General features: G+C 38.8%; 1 protein-coding gene across 2 annotated transcripts in view; it reads right to left on the reverse strand.

Annotated features, from left to right (window-relative positions):
• Positions 1-21,835, reverse strand: part of PLD5 (phospholipase D family, member 5) — a 378,906-nt gene that overhangs the window by 181,446 nt on the left and 175,625 nt on the right. For both annotated transcript variants that reach the window (XM_011990030.1, XM_011990029.1), the window contains one exon: positions 10,706-10,817. Coding sequence is in view for 1 of the 2 variants with exons in the window: in XM_011990029.1 (XP_011845419.1) it covers positions 10,706-10,817 (112 nt within the window). In the remaining variant the exon portion in view is untranslated. The remainder of the gene's footprint in view (positions 1-10,705; positions 10,818-21,835) is intronic.

The raw sequence follows: 21,835 nt of genomic DNA on the forward strand, positions 1-21,835 counted from the left end.
AGTGGCTCATGCCTATTATCCCAGCACTTTGGGAGGCCAAGGCAGGTGGATCACCTGAGGTCAGGAGTTCAACAGCAGCCTGGCCAACATGGTGAAACCCCATCTCTACCAAATACACAAAAATTAGCTGGGCATGGTGGTGGGCACCGGTAATCCCAGCTACTCAGGAGGCTGAGGCAGGAGAATTGCTTGAAACCGGGAGGTGGAGGTTGTAGTGAGTCAATATCGCACCATTACATGCCAGCCTGGGCAACAAGAGTGAAACTCCGTCTCAAACAACAACAACAACAAAAACCACTGAGGCTCAGAGAAAGTGCCGGCCTATGGTTATACCATACAGTAATGACAAGTTTAGAATTTTAGCACAAGGTCTGGGCCACAAAAGTACCTGTTCCTAGTTATTATGCTAATTACTCTGCAAATTATCACTAAAAAGCATAATGTGGTCAAACAAACATAGGATGAAAAGTTCCTGACTTGCTGCCAAATATTTTAGTGTGCTGTAAAGAAAGGTGGAGGACAGAATCCCTTGCATTACGGCAGGCAGCGTATAGGACAAAGGCAGCAGCCCTCAGGCAATCAAGCATGAGCCCAGGTGGCATTCACTTTGAGAAGGTGTGAAAGGAAAGCACACATTGGAAAAGCATGCCTGGGTGACCGTCAGGGCCCCCTGACTTCCATCCGGGCCATTACCAGAGCGGAGCCAATACACAGCAGCTTCATAAGCCCCCTGTCCAGAGGATTCCACATTCATAACCATGAGGACCGTCCTTCACTTGAACAACAAAAAACCCTCTGAAATGTTCAGCTTCCTTAACGACGGCAACATTTCCGACAGTGGAAATGAAAGCCGGAATAATAGAAAGTTTACTCGAGGGAAACTACCACATTATACTTACAAAGGCTTACACTAAATTAGCACATACAGGCATACGTACTTGTAGAGTTAGGTTTTGAAACAATTACAAAGCAGTAAAACCTAGGTGAAAAAAAAAACCCAAAAAACCTCAATAGGCTATCCCCCACTGATTTGGAGTAAGCTGTTCAAAAATCACCTTGTAAAATGCAGAAGTTGGAAACTAGGGCAGCCTGCATGAACTTAAAAAATTACACATTCTCCTGTGCTCAGATTTAGGAATATATTTGCCCTTTCAAGGATTTTGTTAAGCCTAATCCATGAATGTGAAAATAAAAATATGGGTCATCAATGATGAATGAGGGCAGCTTTCTTGAATCTAAATAAGCAATGGCAAAGATCACATTTAGAATTCAACAGAAAGAATTCAGCAGCTCCCTGTCCTTTTTAAAATAATGTAGCTAAAGGAGCACCAGAACTCAACAATTTAAAAATACAGTGTTATTAACAAGAGTGAAAGCGTTTTAGTCTTATTTCAATTAAGATTTTGACTTTAATGCATACAATTTAGTTACAAGTAAGACCAATTAAAAGTCTAGCATTTGTTTGATGCTTTGTAGGATCATAACCCAAATGACCTAAAGATGCCCAGCCAGGGCTCATTAGGTCCCTGTGGCTATTGGTTATTCACTAATATGGGTAAGGCTCTGTCTAATTGGCTTACTTACTTGCCATATAGTGCTAATGAGGGAAAGTTGGGGTCACTTTTAAACTGGGTGTCTAAGACAGTCATCCAGCAAATGTATGACTGTAGTCACAAAGGGAGCAGATGAGTGGATGTAGAGGGCTGAGCACTGTCACTGTGACCAAGAGTCCACTCCAAGAGCATGCTTTGTATTGCCTTTACAGACAAAAGGGAACAGAAAGGAAACAATGTGGATAAAAAGATAGGGAAATTGAGAAATTTAATTTTAAAATCTCATGGGGAGAAAATCTGAAGATCTATTTCTCTATATGATTTGAATGTCCCTCAAGATTCGTCTGTTTAAACTTAATCCTCACTGTGGCAGTATGAAGAGGTGGGGTCTTTGGGGAGTGACTGAGTCATGAATGTATAGGTGTCTTGTAGCAGGGGCTGAAAGGAACCAGCTTAGACTCTTCTTCGCCCTTCTGTCTCATCCGCCACGTGAGGACACAGCATTTGTTCCCTCTGGGGGATGCGTAACAAGGCGCCATCTTGGAAGCAGAGAGCAGCTCTCAGCAGACACTGAACCTGCTGGTGCCTTGATCTTAAACTTCCAGACCCCAGAACTGTGAGAGAGTAAGTGTCTGTTCTTTATAAATTGCCCAGTCTCAGTTATTTTATTATAGCAGCATAAACTATCATCTATCTATTAATATCTATCTTTCTGTGTATCTGTCATCTATCTCTTTCTTTCTGTGTATCTGTCATCTACCTACTTATCTTCTTTCTTTCTTTTCTCTTTCTTTCCATCTATTTATCTGTCTCTATCCACCTATCTATCTTTCTTTCTTTTATCCATATCTACCTACCTACCTATCATCTATCTATATCTATCTACCTGCCATCTATCTACCTGCCATCTATCTGTCTATCTATCTATCTATCTATCTATCATTTATCCATATCTTTCTATGTATCTGTCATCTAACTATCTACCTACCTGTCTGCCTACCTACTATCTATCTGAAGAATCCAAAAAGGAAAGAAAATTCTTGACACATGAATGCTCTGGCAAAACAAAATAAAACCTCATAAAAAAGTTTTGTTATCAGCTCCTTAAAGTTATCACAAAACATTTATGGGTGGCACAGACTAAGCTCTATGTTTAATCACTTGTAGGTTTGTGTGCAGGAGAGAAGGGAGGGGGAGGAAAATACATGTTTGATTCGAACAGACTGAAAGCTTGCAACACCAGCTGAGCAGGGCTGTGTTAACACCCCAAGCCCACAGTGTGCTGGACCATCAGGAGAAAGAGACACAGCATGGAGGTCCCCAAGCTCTAGGATGAATTTCTTTCTCTGGTTGTATAACTGGACTGATGACTGGCAATAAGGAGTGCTCTATCACACAACATGGTGATAACAGTTAATAACAATGTACGAGATTGTATTCTTGAAACTTGCTAAGGAAGTAGATTTCAAGTGCTCTCACCACAAAAAATAAGCATATGAAATAATGCGTATGTTAATTAGCTCAACGTAGCTAATGTATACAGATTTCAAAATACGTTGCACGTGATCAATATATGTAACTTTTACTTTTCAGATAAAATCAATTTAAAAGATTAAATTTTGTTTTTAAAGACCAAACAGCACCTAGTGACAGAGTTTAGCCTATAAGTGAAATCGTCACTTGTATGGTCACTCTCTCTTAGCAGATAATGTCAGTAGCAACAATTGCCTGAGCCTTTTCATGCCTGTCACGTTTACCACTGAATGTTTGCTATCCCTCTACTTTTTAGAACCAAGCTCTCATGACTAGCCCCTCTTTTTTCGTTTGGGTTGCAATTCCTCATGCTGCATAGCTAGGAGTGTGATTTCTGTTATCTTTCTTGTCCACCCCAGGAGACTGTGTCTTCTCCAGTGTATTTCAGCTTTCTGATTTCATTGTATTGTTTTCCTATAGAAATTGCATATAAAAACCGATTTGAATAACTTCCTTCCTGTTCCAGGCCATAGAGCAGTTTTTGCTTATTTCTGTTTTTGGATGGGCACACTTCCTATTGCTGAATGCTCTAGCCATCAAGGGGGTCTGTAAAGACTCCGCATTTCTTAAAAACCAGCACAGCCTGAATTCTCCGAATTTCCATCCACTGAGTATGGTCACTGCACTACAAAGAATGTCTGTTACAAGAGGTTTGATTGAGAATCTACCTCTCTCAGTGTGGGATGAGGAACGGTCATTTTAATTTAATTAATGTATTAAAGTTTAAAGTTTCTAAGTTGAATTTTCTAGTTTATTACTAAATATTTTAAAATAACACTTATTACTGTAAGTCATTGATTCCGAAACATTTAGTCTTCACTTTTTAACATCCCTGACATTGCAATGCATCTTATGATGGCTACAGACCAGGTGGCAAGTTGTGACAAAGTTGTCACTGCGTTGTTCCTGGTGGCATGACAGAGCTCTTGAAGTTTCCCAATATTCAGTCAACAAACCATTTAAGGACCCTTTGAAGAAGGAATACAAGATCTGGTCATTGTCCGAATATCTTGCTTCGACATATTCTGGCATGCTTCAAAAACAAGCAGGATGGAATTCTGATTAGAAACAAAGAGACAACAGTAATGCATTCTGTTTCTTAAAGCTACATAGCACCATGGACATCCTTGGTGGTACAGAGACAACGCTGAGTGGAAAGCATGGGCAATAACCGCTGTTGCAAAAAGTGATTCAGAAACATTGGACTGTGCCGATGTTTTAGGAATTTCTTGATCACTTTATTTCACTTATCACTTGGTCTTCTCTACCAAAATCTTAACTCTTTGAAGTTAGGGGAAGGCTCATGTCTTAGTCAACTTCCTCTCTTTAAAGCCCAACTTGTTGGCACATGACAGATAGTCAAGGAATAATTGTTGGATTAAACATTAATGAACAATGGAGAAAAAGTAGATGGTAAGACCAACCAGGGTAAAGAGATGAAGGTGAAAGGGAAAATACTATGTGTAAGGCTTAAAAATTGACTTGGTCAGGCATGGTGGCACACGCCTGTAGTCCCAGCTACTGGGGAGGCTGAGATGGAACCATCACTGGAGCCCAGGAGTTCAAAGGTGCAGTGAGCTACTACAGCGCCAGTGTTCTACAGCCTGGGCGACAGAGCAAGACATCATCTCTCTCTCTCTCAAAAAAAAAAAAAGGATGAAAAAGAGCTTGTAAATTGACAAGGGAAATACATAAGGGTATTTCAGGCACAGGGAAAAGCATATTTTGAGAAACACGGCCCTGAAAAAGTAGGTTGTGTTTGGGAATCACAAATTAAATTAGATACTTGAAAAGTCAATTACAGTAAATAGTAAGAATGAGACTGAAACAAGAGATTTCAGACCCTGAGGTTTCAAATGCCTTTAAAAAAAAAAAAAAAAAACAAACACATGTGGACTTAACTTCTATGTCACTGATTCCAAATCTTTTATGACATTTATTTCACTCATCATTTTATCATCCAACCATGAATAAACAAAAGTCTGCTTTTTTTTTGCAAAAGGAAATTTATGTTTTCTGACTTTATTTTAATTGTTGCTAGGCTACAGAGGCATTAAATATTGTAGTCATATTATAGAAAGCACAATGAATTGTTATGGTTTTGGTAGACAAACAAATAATTCTTAATTTTCACTTTAATTGCAACAGTAATTATAACATACAAAAATGAAAAGTACAGTGGTATCCTCAAGGGATAATATTTTGCTTAGGACTAAAATATACAACCAGAAATAAAAATTGTGTTAGTAATATAAAAATTCAATAATATGACTGTGCTATTACTAGGATCAGGTTTGGTGAGAAGTAAGATATCAAAGGCACTTGCTGGGAGGCATGAGCAGAGAAAACAGTACTTAAGAGAATTGTTGGCCAGGCGCGGTGGCTCACGCCCGTAATCCCAACACTTTGGGAGGCCAAGGTGGGCAGATCATGAGGTCAGGAGTTTGAGACCAGACTGGTCAATATGGTGAAACCCCATCTCTACCAAAAATACAAAAATTAGCCAGGGGATTATGGCATGCACCTATAATCCCAGCTACTTGGGAGGCTGAGGCAGAAGAATCACTTGAACCAGGGAGGCGAAGCTTGCAGTGAGCTGAGATCGCACCAAGGCACTCCAGCCTGGGTGACGGAGCGAGATTCTGTCTCAAAAAAAAAAAAAAAGAATTGTCACAATTACTCCTAGTAAGCCAACTGGTGGCAGCAAGTGGCACATCCCGCAGGAACATGGATTTGAAGAAAGCAGAGGATTTCAATGACAATCTCACATCTCATTTAGCTTGTTTCTGAAGTCTACCAACGAAGATCATGTATCAGACAATGAGAAGCCATTTCACTTATACTCTACTTTCAGCTTTTAGACTCAGTCTGGTCAAGACTTATAAAATGCAAAAACAAAAATGAAAGCTGTATGAAAGCAATAGAAAGCCTTGATATTTATAAAACAAATTTAAATAAATTTTTATAAAGTAACTTTCCAAAAATACCAAATGACTGAAATCATACCAAGTATATTCTATGAATATACATAATGAAAATAACAAAGGACAAAAAGAACAATCTCCAAATGTTTGAAAATTAAGATTTATATTTCTAAATAGGCCACAGTACAAGGTAGACTGCAGTAGAAATCAGAAAACTTTTTGGACAGAAAAATAATTTAGAAATTTATGTCATATTGAAAATAGAGAGATGCAGCTAAAGCAGTAGTAAGAGGAAATATTGTAGCTTTGTTATAGGTATGAAGTAAAAGATTCAATATTGTCAATGCCAATTTTCACCAAGTTTATCTACAGAGTCAGTGTAATTCTAATACGATTTCAGTAGTTTTATGATAAGATGTTTCTAAAATTTATTTCAAAACCTGGAGGTCCAAGAATAAGGCAGTTCTAAAAGTGAAAAACAAAGATGAAAGTTACACCATCTGTAACACATATTACAAAGGCAAGATAAACAGTATGGCATTTGCCCTGGGATAAATAAGTAGACAAAGAAAATACAGTAAAGAATTCAAAGACAGAACTAAAACATAGTCACTTAATTTTTAACAACGATGCCTTGAACATGCTGTGAAGAAGTTTTTTCAAACAAATGACCTCCCATTTGTATAAAAATTAACCTTTACTGCTACTTCATACCATAAGCAAAAATAAAGTCCAGACTTAACACAGACTTAAGTCTGAACAGCAAAATAATATAGTATCTAGAACAGAACAAACAAGAAAATCTCCATGACCTTGTAATGATAAATAGTTTTTATACAGGATGCAGTGAGCATCAACAATAAAGGAGTAATTAACAAATCAGATTTCATTAAAACTAAGAATTTCCATTTATGTAAAGACATCATTGGAAGAGTGAAAAGGCAAACCTCAAATGGATGAAGATACTTGAAATACATATATCCAACAAAGGATTAAAATCTAGCCTAATCATCAATAAGAATGGGCCAATAAAAACAGCAACAATAACACTGGGCAAAATACTTGCAGAGACACCTTCTCCAAGAGAATATGGAAATGGCCAATAAGCATATGAGAAGATGCTCAATATAATTAGCCATCAGAGAAATGAAAATTAAAGATACAACATGATACCTATCCACCAGTATGGCTAAAATAAAAAGAACAAGGTGCCAAGTTTTGCAAGGATATGGAGCAAGCAGAACATTAACATAGTGTTTGTGAGAGTGTAAATTGCTACAACCACTTAGAAAACTGACTGACCAATATCTATTGAAATTGAACATATATATAGCCTATTAGATCAGCAATCCTAATCCTAAGTATATACTCAACAGAAATGTATATGTGTAGGCATCTGAAAGACATGTACAAGAATGCTCACAGCAGCACTATATATAAAAACCCAAACTAGGAAAAACCCAAACATCTACTATCAGTAGAACAGATCCATTGTATTATATTCATACAATGGAATACTATACAACAATGTAAAATAAACCACTGTTTTATCCAACATGTATTGGTCTTATAAACACAAAACTGAGCCAAGCAATCCAGACACAGAATTCTGCGATTCTATTTATATAAAGCTCAAAGAAAGATAAAGGTAATCTATGGTAGAGGTCGAAATAGTGGTTCCCTCTGCGGAGGGCATTGACTGCAAGGGGGATTGAGAAGGCTTTCTGAGACGTCTGCAATATTCTACATCTTGATCTGTGAAGGTGTTATGTGGATGTGTTTACTTTGTGAAATTCATTGAGCTATATATTTAATACTTGTGCCTTTTATTGCATGCATGATATTCCTTAGGCATCCGCACACCTGCATGCAATTTGGGTGAACATGTAAGTTGATAATAACCATGTGGTCGAAGATCTCTTTGGCAGCTGTGTGGAAGATCAGATGGTGAAAGAGGAAAAGTGACAAAGGCTTGAGCAAAGTATTAACACACCTGAAATAAGGCAGGTGGGTGAGGAGGAAATGTGGTATCTAGAAGACAGACAGAGTGGGTAGAGTCTATAGACCGTGGCTCCTTAGATGTGGTGTATGAGAGTGCAGAGTTGAGTTTCTAACGTGAATGACTGAGCAGATGGACATTTATGTACAGGGACAGATGCTGTGTTGGTGCAGGGAGGGAAAGAAAGCACGTGAGCTGAGTCAACACGTTGCATTTGAGATGTTTATATGAGGGATATAGGCGGAGATGGTTAGGAAGTGAAATTAAGAAAACTGATTAGTAAAACCCGTTTTGAATTTACAGAGACTCTTGTGTAAAATTAAATCCCTCCCTGGGTGCAAGGACTTCATGAGGGCTAGGTTTCAAAAGCACCTCACCTGCAAGCCACAGTTTGAGACCTTGAAGAAATAGTTTCTGACTTCCGAGTCAAGGAGATAGGCAAAGCGTGGGGAGCAAAAGGAACAGGAATGACCTGCACACCACCCATCAGGGGAGCCTTGGCCAGCTGTCTCACTTCTCCAGCCTGCCTGGCCTTTTCTGGGCCTACTTAAACCTGCACTAAATCTTTACCATTTATTGGGAAGCCATGCTTTTATTCTTTTTCACAACATATTTGATTAGTTTCTACATTCAGTAACTCTTACAGCTGAAATTGCTCATGGCTCATTTTATATTTACCTATTTTTTTTTGTGAGATATTTCTGGAAAAAACTTTCTAGAATTTTGCTAAAAGACTAGAATCCCTCCCTGCAAAACAAGATAACTCTTAAGCAAGATATTCATTCACAGATTTAAAATAGTCTCATAAAATTATTTCTAAAATGCACTGTTATTTAATATATGTCTACCAAAGGACAAGAGTAGAGAAATACAATAACTGTATTTTAAAGATTTATACATGTTCTACATACAGCATACACATCATGTGCATTACTAAGAGCCAGAGAGGCCTACTATTGCTACCTAGAAAATAGCTATGAGAAAATAGGGTCCTGCTTATTGCTTTACTCCTATGAAGGAAAATAATTTGTTTTCATATTTTGATAAGAAGTCTTATTATATATCAACAGAACCTAAGTTGTTGTAGTATCTACATATGCTTGGAAATTCAAACACTTCTTTTTCTGTGAGATGGAATTACTATAATGAAATTTTAATGTATAGTTCACAATAGAAACATAAACCAGGCCTTTATTTGTGCATTTGTCAATCGCTATTTACAGTAGCAAATATTCAGCAACTCCTAAGAAAATCTGTCAGGCTTCCTAATATCCCCCAGTTTTAACTTTTGGTTGAGTTTACAAGATTTAGCATGGGCTATGGCAAGAAAGAGAGCTGTGGATGTCTCAGGCTCCCTCCTTCTCTTCCTAACACATCGGCTTTTTATCCTGCCGGGATAATCAAACGCAAAGAGATGCTACTAAACCCCATGAGGAAAATCATCTGCAAATACAGGACCCTCAGTTAACCAAAAGTAATCAATTCCTCAGAAAAAAAAGTGTTGTCTAACAAATTATCAGATGGTGAGAATCCAATTTTACATTTTTTAAAAATAGGAAAAGTAAAAATACATTTCTAAGCCACATTGATTGTTATCTGTCAATCCACTGAACTAGGCACTTACAAGTTCTTCACACACATTCTGCTGCACCCAGGTAGCACAGCACAGCTTTTCAAACATGCGACTATCTCATGTTTTATTTTCCTGCGCGTAGAAAATGTGTGCATGGTGATAGGGATATGTGCCTAGCCAAGCTTATGTCTTCTATATGTCTATGACTTTCAATATGCTTTATCACTTCCAATTTTTCTTCTCCAGAAGGAAGGGCCACTGGGGCTCACTTATTTGATTCCTGTTCTGTTCCATTTTTAGAAGGAATTGCCACTTAAAAATGTGGGGAAGATGACAAGCAAAAAATGCACAATCTGTTTAAATAGCACAAACATGAGCTGTAACACCATCAGGCGGAACATGAATGACTCACTGAGGTCAGTGCCCTGTCCTCTTCTAGGGACACCCGGCAGCTTGAACATTTTCACTGGCTCAAACATGCCTTTCAGAGGCTTACACTTTGGATAATAAATTCCAGGTAACAATTTTTACAAAACAGTAAAAACTATTTGGACGTGAGAGCTCAATTCGGTTGAGATTACAGCAAAATAAAGTTATTTTGGAATTATTTTCAGTCTTCATGAGATTGTGAGAAAAATTGCAAAGTGGCTATATAAATGGTGTTCTCCTGTGGAATTGTCTTAAAACTCATGAATCAGGCAATGTTTCATAGACTCCAGGACCTGACTATATTATTTTTTAAATATATAGCATGAAAAGAATTTTCATTTGGCAGGCAAGAGAAAAGTAGAGATCCAGTGTGTATTCTGATGAGAAGTGGTTCTTCTCTGTAATCACACCATTGAAATGTTCAGAAAGGGAAAGATTCTTCTTTCTAGTTTATCATCATTTATTGGCCAGTAGATTATTTTGCTTACACTAATATGCAACAGTTTTTTTAATCCCAATATATTAGTTAGTTCCTCCACTTAAAAACTTTAATCGAACTGTTTTTCAAAGGAGATGCAAATGTACTATGTACTAAGTGAAATGTACTAAAAATATTATATATTATTTTAAGGGAAATTAAAAGTATCTTAACAGAAAGCCCAGTGGTAGAGTAGCATATCAACCTTGGTCTTACCCTTTAATTTCAAGGCTTCTAATACCTTTGAATCAGCTGTTACATCACTCACTAGCTTGATTTCAATATTTTGTGAAGTCAGTTGGAGCAACTTTTCAAAAAGACGTTGACCCTGGAAAAAATATTCAGAGACAAAGAAAGTCAGAAAACCTAAATGTTTACCAATTTAGATAGGCAAAAATAAACTCATAAAAATCTATTCATTCAAATGTTAAAAAGGCAAGCATTTCAACAATTGGTATTCAGATTTATGAAATTCTTTCAAAAGAGTTTCTATCAATAGAGTAGTAGCATGAACACAGATTGTGGTTTTTTGAGGGTATTGTGCAATTAAACAATTATTGCAATAATAATTCCATTGCCACAATGCAAATCTACCCTTTTCTGCTTTTTGGATCTGTAGTTATCTACACACAAAGAGGCAGCAAAGATTAAGCAGTTGTGGTTTGGCCCAAAGAGACCTAGATTCCAGCTGGTTTTCCAATTTGCAAGCGTTTTTAATCTCACTAATCTCCAGTTTCTTCCTCTGCAAAATGCAGATAATATTAATATTTACTTCAAAAGGTTTTTGTGAGATTAAAGAATAGTAAGTAAGCATTCTTTAAGTATTAGCTATTAAGAGGGAAATTATGGTTACTAATCAGTGATTTACCTGAATTCATGTTGTTTAAATGTATTTTAATGAATCAACTAACGTTCTACCTAAAAATAACTGAAATAAAAAACAAAATCAACACTAAAAGTTTTTCAGCCAGGCATGGTGGTTCATGCCTCTAATCTCAGCACTTTGGGAGGCTGAGGCAGGTGGATCGCTTGAGGCCAAGAGTCTGAAGAACAGTCCAGCCTGGCCAACCTGGTGAAACCCTGTCTCCACTAAAAATACAAAAATTAGCTGGGCATGGTGATGTGCACTTGTAGTCCTAGCTACTCAGGAGGCTGAGGCAGGAGAATTGCTTGAACCTAGGAGGCAGAGGTTACAGTGAGCCAAGGTTGCACCAGAGCACTCCAGCCTGGGCGACAGAGCGAGACTACATCTCAACAAACAAAAACAAACAAACAAATAAACAAAAGTTTTCCTTATAAGATTTTCAAAAGCATATAATTTTTAGAGTAAGTTTTAATCTCAGGCAGACTGAATAACAGTAGGTCCACAGTCATTGCATTATCTCAGGTCACTGGATTGCACCATTATCCTATTTATCATCCTTTGTATGTTTTAATAGACTCCCGTCTGTCTCCTTATTATAAAAGGAAAATGGTCTACTTTTACTGATTTTTTAGATTTTTGCTGTTCGGTCACAAACTCAAATGCCTTCAGGAGCTAAACAGAGAATAAGGCTTTGGTCTTAATGGCCCCACAGCGGCAAGGTCTTACCTTACTCTGGTAAGAAGGGACTGTGGATAATGATACGGAATGGGTTTGGTGATTGGGAAGAGAGAATGGTAGAAATGTGGAGGCAGAGTGGTGATTCCTGCAATTCGGAGGCTCACACCTGTAATCCCAGCACTTTGGGAGGCAAAGGCGGGCAGAACACCTGAGGTAAGGAGTTTGAGACCAGGCTGGTCAACACGGGGAAACCCAGTCTCTACTAAAAATACAAAAATTGCTGGGCATGGTGGTGGGCGCCTGTAATCCCAGCTACTCTGGAGGCTGAGGCAGGAGAATTGCTGGAACCTGGGAGGTGGAGGTTACAGTGAGCTGAGATTGTGTCACTGCACTCCAGCCTGGGTGACAGAGTGAGACTCAAAAAACAAAAAACAAGAAACAAAAAAACAAAAAAACAAGAAACAAAACAGAAACAAAAAAAAACAAAACAAAAAACAAAAAAACAAGAAACAAAAAAACAAAAAACAAAATGAGTGAATGTAATTCAGAAAGCATTAGGAGGCCTTACTGCATATCTCTGCATAGAGTAGGGTTTAATACCTTTGGAAATGATTACATTTTGAATGTCTTCACAAAAATTATTGTATGGGGTGATAACACACAGAAGATGAGAGATTTAATAGAAATTCTACCTCAAGCCTAAGTAGAGAAACTCTCCCCAAGCCCTGGATCATTACAGTGAGTACTATAATTAAAAATTGTAGTATTCCTTGGTGTAAATAATCAGCACATACTAAAAGTAAAAATAAGCTTTATTTAATGACAAACAAAAAAACAAAAAAACAAGAAACAAGAAACAAAAAAACAAAAAAACAAGAAAAAGAAAAAAAAAAGAAAAAAACAAAAAAACCACAAAAAAACAAGAAAAAACAAAACAAAAATCAAGACCAAAAAAAACAAGAAAAAAAAACCAGAGAAAAGAGGAAGGGAAGGGAAGGCGAAGGGGAAGGGGAAGGGAAGGGAAGAAGGGGCTGAAGATCAAGACCCTGAAGCTTTGGCGGGTTAGGAGGAAGAAGCTGCTGTTCTTGTGCTGCGGCGACAGCTGACAGCAGGCAGGGGTATCTGGCACATCCAGCTGTGCTCTAGCCTGGAGTTGGCTGGCACAGCCATCGTTCCATAACCCCTGGGTGTTGGAGGACAGAGTGGAAGTTGCACTGTTGCACCTGTGCCATGCATGGAGGCTTCCATTTAGTTTAAGTAAGTGTAGAAATAAAAGTTGCTCAAAGTGGAGCTCATCAAAAGTGATTAAATTTCTCTATGCTCCAAAAGCCTGCAGGAAGTCTCACCGCAAACCAGGTATTCTGGTGTGGTATGTTGAGTGCATCAGATGGTTATTAACTTCTTATTTAAAAAAGAGGCAGAGGCTGAGCTTATCCTTGTAATCCCAGTGCTTTGGGAGGCCAAGGTGGGGGAATCACTTGAGCCCAGGAGTTCGAGACCAGCCTGGGAAATATCGGGAGACCTTGCCTCTACAAAAAGTTAAAAGAAAATAGCCAGGCATGATGCTGCACGTCTGTAGTCCCTGCTACTCAGGAGGATGAGGTTGTGCTTGAGCCTGGGAGTCTGAGGATGCAGTGAGCCATGATTGTGCCACTGCACTCCAGCCTGGGCAACACAGCTAGACCCCATCTCCAAAAAAAAAAAAAAAAAGAGGCAGGAGGGGAGAGGGAGGGTGAGAGAGAGAGACAGAGACAACTGGACAGACAGAGAAGGACAGGAAAGAAAAACAAGCCGGTGCTGATTTGCTGATTTCAGTGTCTATGTAAATTTTAAATTTACTGTGTAGAGGTAGGGGCCTGGATGGTGAGAGGCTCAGGCACAAGATGTGAGGGAGAATCCACATCAAAGGGCTTTGTGGTTCTTAGATAGAGTTGACACCAACAATACTTCCTTGTCAGCTTTGGCACTCCTCCAAGGACTCCATTCTACCCTTACTCCATTGAAAGTTTGGCGATGTGTGCGTGGCCCAGATTTCCAGAACCTAGACTGATGTCATCACGTGTTCATGTAAGTCGTTTGCATTTTTTCCTTTCATACAAATAAACACTCTGTGTGTTCCGTAAGGCCCCATGGTCAGCGGGCTCGTAGTTTTTGGCCAATTCATTTATTTTTCCTGTTAGTTAACGGAATATATTTGGCACAGCTGAAACATTCAAGAGACCATCTAACTTATCTGTATTTCTGGCTCTGTGCCTTCAATTGATTTCCACTGTGTTATTTTTGTGGGACTTAAAAGACAACCAGAACTCTCACAGATGAATGAAAATAGAAATTCCAAAATCTACAGATACTGGCAGACTGTCATTAAATAAAGCTTATTTTTACTTTTAGTATGTGCTGATTACTTACACCAAGAAATCCTACAATTTTTAATTATAGTACTCACTGTAATGATCCTGGGCTTGGGGAGAGTTTCTCTACTTAGGCTTGAGGTAGAATTTCTATTAAATGTCTCATCTTCTGTGTGTTATCTCCCCATACAATAATTTTTGTGAAGACATTCAAAATGTTATCATTTCCAAAGGTATTAAACCCTACTCTATGCAGAGATCTCCTTAGTAAGGCCTCCTAATGCTTTCTGAGTTACAGTCGCTCATTTTTTTTTAAATTTAAATTTAAATTTTAATGTTTGAGACAGAGTCTCACTCTGTCGCCCAGGCTGGGGTACAGTGATGTGATCTCGGCTCACTGCAACCTCCGCCTCCTGGGTTCAAGTGATTCTCCTGCCTGTCTCCCATGTAGCTGGGACTACAGGCACCTGCCGCCACGCCTGACTAATTTTTGTACTTTTAGTAGAGATAGGGTTTCACTATGTTGGCCAGGCTGGTCTTGAACTCCTGACTTCAGGTGATCTGCTCCCCCTTGGCCTCCCAAAGTTCTGTGATTACAGGCGTGAGCCACTGTGCCCGGCCTCACTCATCTTTTTTTATTTTAATAAGAAATAACAAAGGTGCCTTGGCTGTTAAACATCAGCAATATAAAACCTTGCCCTTGCTAGTAAAGAACATTAGCCAACATTTCAGACTTAGATAAATCATCTCAAAGACCATCAGTGTCTCAGGGACGCTGAGCTACTTTAGACCAATTTGTAAATGAAGTCTGTAAAAGCCTTATGATGTACAGTAGAGTCATATGCAGGAAGCTGTACCCCCAAAATAGAGATCCAGCTCAGCCCCTTTGTGACTTTAAGAGGATGCTTCATGTAGGAGACCCTTTCAATCCTGTAGGGGAGGAAATAAACCTGTTTATCTACCCTCCTAGGTTCAACGGCTGGGCCCAGGAATCAAACTGATGAAAAACTATCAAGAGAGAACCCACGTTTTAATTATGTACACACAAAGTTTTAATTACGTGCATACAAGGGAATCCCGCAAAGAAACGAGACTCAAGGAGGTGGCCAGATGATTGAGGCTTAAATACTGTCTTAGGCTAAGCAAAGGAAAGTGACTTTGGGGCTTCCAGGTGGGGAAGGCAAGTTATAAGAAGGTGAGGAGAGGTATGGTAAATAAAGTTTGTTCTGCCATCCAGGTAAGAACCTCTCAGGTGATGACAGCTGTCTCCAGCAGTCCCTCTCTTCCTTGTACATAGCCATCAGTTTTATGCAGTTAGAGAAAGGTAAAAACACTCTTCCCGCACTGCTGGTTCTCAATTCCCTATAGCTCAAGATAATCCATACGCGAAAGGGGTCTATTTTGGGATGGCATCTTCTGGTCCCTTTCAATCCTGAAAGACTGGTGGGTCATAAATACTGCTTGCTTCTGTTGACCCAAAACAACTGGTAGAGAGGATGAAATACCCAAATACAATGTGAAGGAAATAAGCAAAACCACCAAAGAGAAACCCAAAGTTATGTTAGAGAAACTTAATTCTGAGGCTTATGTAGACTCTACTGCTGGCTTTCAAGCTTGTTTTAGCAGTCGAACTCTTAGTGCAAATAAAAAGGTAAGCGAAACATCTCCAATCCCTTCCTTCCCTCCAGGGCAGAATCCGCAGGGCTCCACAGAACACAGAGGGAAAAACCACTGAATTTTACTCCACATCGTAATGAGAACCTTCAGGATACTGAGATTTCCTACAAACTGAGAAGGCTGTAGCTCCACTTAGATCAATAATCGGCCAATCTCTTCATCTTACAAATGAGGACACAGAGGTACAAGAAAGCTGAGTGACGTGCTGATGGCCACATGGCTTGCTAGTGGCACAGTCAGACCTAGAACGTGTATCTTTCCTTCCTGATGCAGCATAGGCCTCCCTGAATGATCATTTTTGTTATGTTAAAGTTAGAAACGGAAGGGGTATTCAGAAAGAAAGTTACTCCTCAGTCTCTCCCACTCTTTCCATTCCCAGCTACGGTCAAGTAGACAGACTCTCCCAAGCCAAGCAGTGCTGGGGCTGAGGGACACTCAATGACCAGCAGACTCAGGTTCTAGGGAGTCCAGAGGCCTGCAGAACAATTCTTAGCCCCATAAGAGTGTTCCAGAGTTGCCTGTTCTCCAAGAGGTGGTGCAGGAGCCAAGGCCACCTCCCTAAACCCGAAGCTGGGTATATGAGGGAGAGGCCTTCTTTGGTTGCCCCAGTGGGGAACTAGTAAACCATCCAATGCTGTATCTCCAGTCTTTACCTTCCTTCACCTGAAGGATGGAAGCCACCAATAACCTGATAAAGTTAAATATCAACACATTTAAAGAGAACCAGTAATAACAAGGAAGATGCTTAACACAATGAGCACCTGGTGATCCAGGCTCCTGGAGAAGATGGAAGTTAGAACTGAAACACAGTATGTGAACTCAAGGATGGTCAAGTGTGTCTGGTACTAATACTCGACGATTGCAGAACTAACTTACAGGAATAATTAAAGAACCATACGGCCATTGTTGAAGCCTGAATTAGTGGCCTGAAGATCAAATGCAAGAAATATTTCGAAGTACACAGGTGCATGTAACACACACACACACACACACGTAAACATAAGGAGAATCAGGGGAAAAGGCTGATATATAAATAGAGGAGATATAACACGTGGCTCATAGGCATACTGGAAGAGGAAAAGAAGCAAAAAGATTAGGTTTGCAAATAACACAAAAAACAATCCAAGTTGAGGAGAGAACTAAATCTACAAGCTGAAAAGGTACCTGAAGGTGAAGGCAAATTTGATGTAGAAAGAAACATAGAGCCGTATTCCATAAAATTAATTAACATCGAGGAGAAAGACCAACTTTTCGCCAAAAAAGAGTTACCCGTCAAGGAAAATGGATCAGATAGACTGGCACAGATCTACCCAGCTGTAAGTACGTGGTCGTACAGCCTACTGAAGACAAAGGCTGAGGCCCAAGAATCCTTTACACACTCAAGAATGTTACCTGCCAGGGTGAAAGAAATATTTGCACATATACACAGACTTAGAGACTATCTTGCTTACTTAACCCATATGGGGAACATATCCATATTTAAAGAAAAACTGTAACCAAACAGTAAATAACACTGAACACCATAAAAGAAGATGAGGGGAGAATAAGTGGGGAACAGTATGATATGTATATGTGTTTCAAGCACTAAATGTGGGTTTTTGAGATGGAAGTCACACATTACAGGGGAAGGTCTACTGAGAATCAATTACATGCATTCTCAATGGGAGTGATATTACCCCAAAGGGACTGAAATAGTGTCACTCTTCTGATGACTAACACACAGATATACATAGAACACATATACAATGTATCTGTGATATTATAATACCATGGGAGGTAGTATTAAGAAAAAATGTATTAGAAGGCTCCTCAGGAAGATAATAATAAAAAACAGGTTGAGAAATGCTGATCTGTAATCAATAGGATAAACAATCTCAGTAAAAGACTAAAAATGCAGGTGGGCTTTAAGGTATTAGATGGGAAAAAGTGGATCATTTTTATGAAATGACACAATTTATGGTGCTTTGACAGCTGTAAACTGAGATGTACCAAAAAGCACGGCAACTAAATATATAAAGCAAAAGTTAATAGAAATGCAATTAATACACTATCACAATGTAATACTTCAAAATATATTTCTCAAAATTGGGCAGATCTAATAGAAAACAAACGAGAACATATAAAAAGTATATATGACCAATAAACTTGATTATATGTGTACTTTTATATACTTCTCACTGTATATATCAAATCCCCTCAAAACAATTTTTGTTTGTGGAACATTTACAAAAATCTGTCTTGTAACTGCCATTAAGAAGCCTGAACACAAGTTATAAAGGAATATTCTATAGGTTTCATTCTCTGCTCACAATCTAAGAAAATTAGTAACAAATCATTTACATGTTTTGTGAGTATAAAACAAATCTTACCTATTTGGAAATTTAAAACTCACTCTTAGATTATCCTTATACCAAAGAAGAAAAATAAATGTACGCCTTCTCTAGAAAGCTATGAATAGGTGGGTACCTCATAGGAAAACCATGAAAGGAGGCAGTGTCTGGTGTGAAGAGAAATGTATAACCATAAATACCTTCAGTATTATTTTTAAAAATAACATAAAATAATATTCATATTAACATGGTAGAGGCATAAGAATGTATAAATATAAAAAGGAAATTAACAGATAATAGAGGAATGGTATGCACAAGAATTTTTGTTTCTTTTCTAAGTTCTGGGATACATGTGCAGAACGTGCAGGTTTGTTACATAGATATACATGTGCCATGGTGGTTTGCTGCACCTATCAACCCACCATCTAGGTTTTAAGGCCCACATGCACTAGGTGTTTGTCCTAATGCTCTCCTTCCCCTTGCCCCATCCCCTGACAGGCCCTGGAGTGTGATGTTCCCCTCTCTGTGTCTAAGTGTTCTCATTGTTCCACTCCCACTTATGAATGAGAACATATGGTGTTTGGTTTTCTGTTCCTGTGTTAGTTTACTAAGAGTGATGGCTTCTAGCTTCATCCATGTCCCTGCAAAGGACATGAACTCATTCTTTTTTATGGCTGCATAGAATTCCATGGTGTATGTGTACCATATTTTCTTTATCTAGTCTATCATTGATGGGCATGTGGGTTAGTTCCAAGTCTTTGCTATTATAAATAGAGGCACAAGATTTTTAGCAATAAAAAGATACTATTTCAGTTCAGTTTGAAAAAGTTAAAAAGGTTTAATCTGGCACATGTGAAGGGACCTCTATATTACAAATACAAATGTGTTCCCAGTCAGAATTACTACACACTAATACTTTCAAAAAATCTAGGCAATTACATGTACTGTCTTGGAATGAGGGAACCTTAATCAGGCTTTTAGCAGGCTAAATAATGGCTCCCCAAAGATAGTGCTTCTGAATCTCTGGAACCTGTCAATGTCACCTCATTTGGAAACAGGGTCTTTGCAGATATTATCAAATTAAGGATCTTATGATGGGGGATTATCCGGGATTATTCTGGATTATCTGGGGATAATCCTAAATACAATCACAAGTGTACTTATAAGAGATGGGCAAAAGGGGATTTGACACAACTAGAGGAGAAGGCACTGTGAAGATGGAGCAGGAAGATATTGGAAGATGCTGGAAGCCTTGAAGGCTGGAAGGTGTAGCAGGAACCCAAGGAATGCCAGAAGCCACCAGAAGCTGGGAGAGACAAGGAATGCTGGCAGGCCCTGGAGCCGCTGGAGGGAGCATCACCCTCTGACGCCTTGGTTTTCATCCGGGGAAACTGATTTCAGACTTCCTACCTCCAGGACTGTAAAAAAATAAATGTCTGTTTCTTAAACCACAAAGTCTATGGTAATTTGTTACAGTAGCCACAGAAAATGAATATTCAGGCTAGCTATATAAAAGTAATAAAAGAGAACACAGACATATAGAATTATAACATATGTAAATAAATTATACTGCAAAAGACACTACAAAGTTTACAAATCTGGAGTAAATATTTGCTATGCAAATGAGAGATGAAGGGATAATAGCTGTACTCTACAAAAATGTGTTAAAAATTGCCTGGGTGCAGTGCTCACACATGTAATCCCAGTGCTTTGGAAGGCCATGTGAGAGGATCACTTGAGGCCAGGAGTTTGAGACCAGCCTGGGCAACATAGTGAGACTCTGTTTCTATCAAACAAAAATAATAAAAGGCCTAAAGCCCAATAAAATGCAGGCAAAGTATGAGAACAATCAATGACTAAGAAAAGGAAGCCTCTAGTGCCAACAGACATAGGGAGATGCTTTATGTAATCAAGGAAGCTCAAAGCAGCACAATAAAGAGACCTCTCTTCGTACTCAAAGAGACCGAGAAATATTTAAGAGTGTCCGCATTTCCTCTTGTCAGAGATTTGGGGAGATGATACTCTGACATATTAGCTTTCTTCCATCCAGGAATCCTACACCTAGAAATCTATCCCAGAGAAACATAAGCGCCAAATTGCAGAAGAGTATATCTTGGATATACCATTATCCTACATACATACATATATATACACACATGTGTATGTGTGTATGTGCATATAAAGTTTAAATCAAAATTAAAAAGGCAATATAACTGAACATATTAAACATTTGATGCTAGTCATAAGAAAATAAGATTTAGGATTTAAGTCAAAGTGTTCTTTTGAAGCAATATACAAGCCTTGATTTTTAAAAAATTTATGCCCTAAGACAAAAGACCATATGATATAGGAATATATATATATTCATATTCATATATATATATGAATCTCCTTTGGGCTTAATTCATTAATTTAATCAATTAAATTTGCTATAAGATTGATATTTATTTACTTACATTACTTATATTTATTTACTTACTTATATCTTACTGAATTTTTACTCTGTAGGATACACAAAGTTTGCCACAGATATAAGCATGAATGTTATTTCCTTGTATATTTGTCAGTGTCAACCTTTATTCTCAAATGCTCCTAGAATAGAGAGAAGTGACTTTTAAGCCAATTCACTCAACGTGTCTATTTACTGGTTGCTTCCTATGTGTCAGCGACCTGAAAGCACTGGTGATATTCAAGGAGAACATGTAGATGACACATAAGCAAACACAGCCCAATATTCCAAATTCCAGGATGGAGGAAGACAGAGCAAGGGAAAAGCATAGCAGGTGTCAATAACCCAGCATAAGGCCTTAGGGAAAGTTCCCCAAAGAAAGGGAGGGAAGAAAGAATGTTCCAGGTAGAGCCTGTGGCAGAGGCCAGAAAGCAGGCAGGAGAGGAGGCTGGAGAGAGAAACGGGGGCACACGTGAAGGGCCTTGCAAGCTGCATTGAAGAGTTTGGATCTCATCTGGAAAACAATGTGGACCCTCTGAAGCATTTAACCCAGTGAAGGACACAGTCACATTTTTGCTCTCAGTAAAGAACTCTGACTGCAAACTGGAGAATGACAGTTACAGGGGAAAACTGGAGACTGAAAGAGCAATGAGGTGGGTGAAATAGGGAAATGTCAATTGCGACGAAAAAAACTGGGAAGAGCTGGCTGTGCTGGCTCATGCCTGTAACCACAACCACTGGGTCAGTCCAGGCAGGAGGATCACTTGAGGCTAGGAGCTGGAGACCAGCCTGAGCAATATAACCAGACACATTTCTAAAAATATTTAAAACCATCAGCTGGGCATGGTGGCACAGACCTATAGTTCCAGCTATTTGAGAGGCTGAGGCAGGATTGCTTGAACCCAGGAGGTTGAAGTTGAAGGTGAGCTTATGACTGTGCCACTGCTCTCCAGCCTGGGCAACAAAGCAAGACCTTGTCTCAAATTTTATATATAT

Source organism: Mandrillus leucophaeus, unplaced genomic scaffold (assembly GCF_000951045.1).
Source record: "Mandrillus leucophaeus isolate KB7577 unplaced genomic scaffold, Mleu.le_1.0 Scaffold367, whole genome shotgun sequence".
Classification (NCBI taxonomy): domain Eukaryota; kingdom Metazoa; phylum Chordata; class Mammalia; order Primates; family Cercopithecidae; genus Mandrillus; species Mandrillus leucophaeus.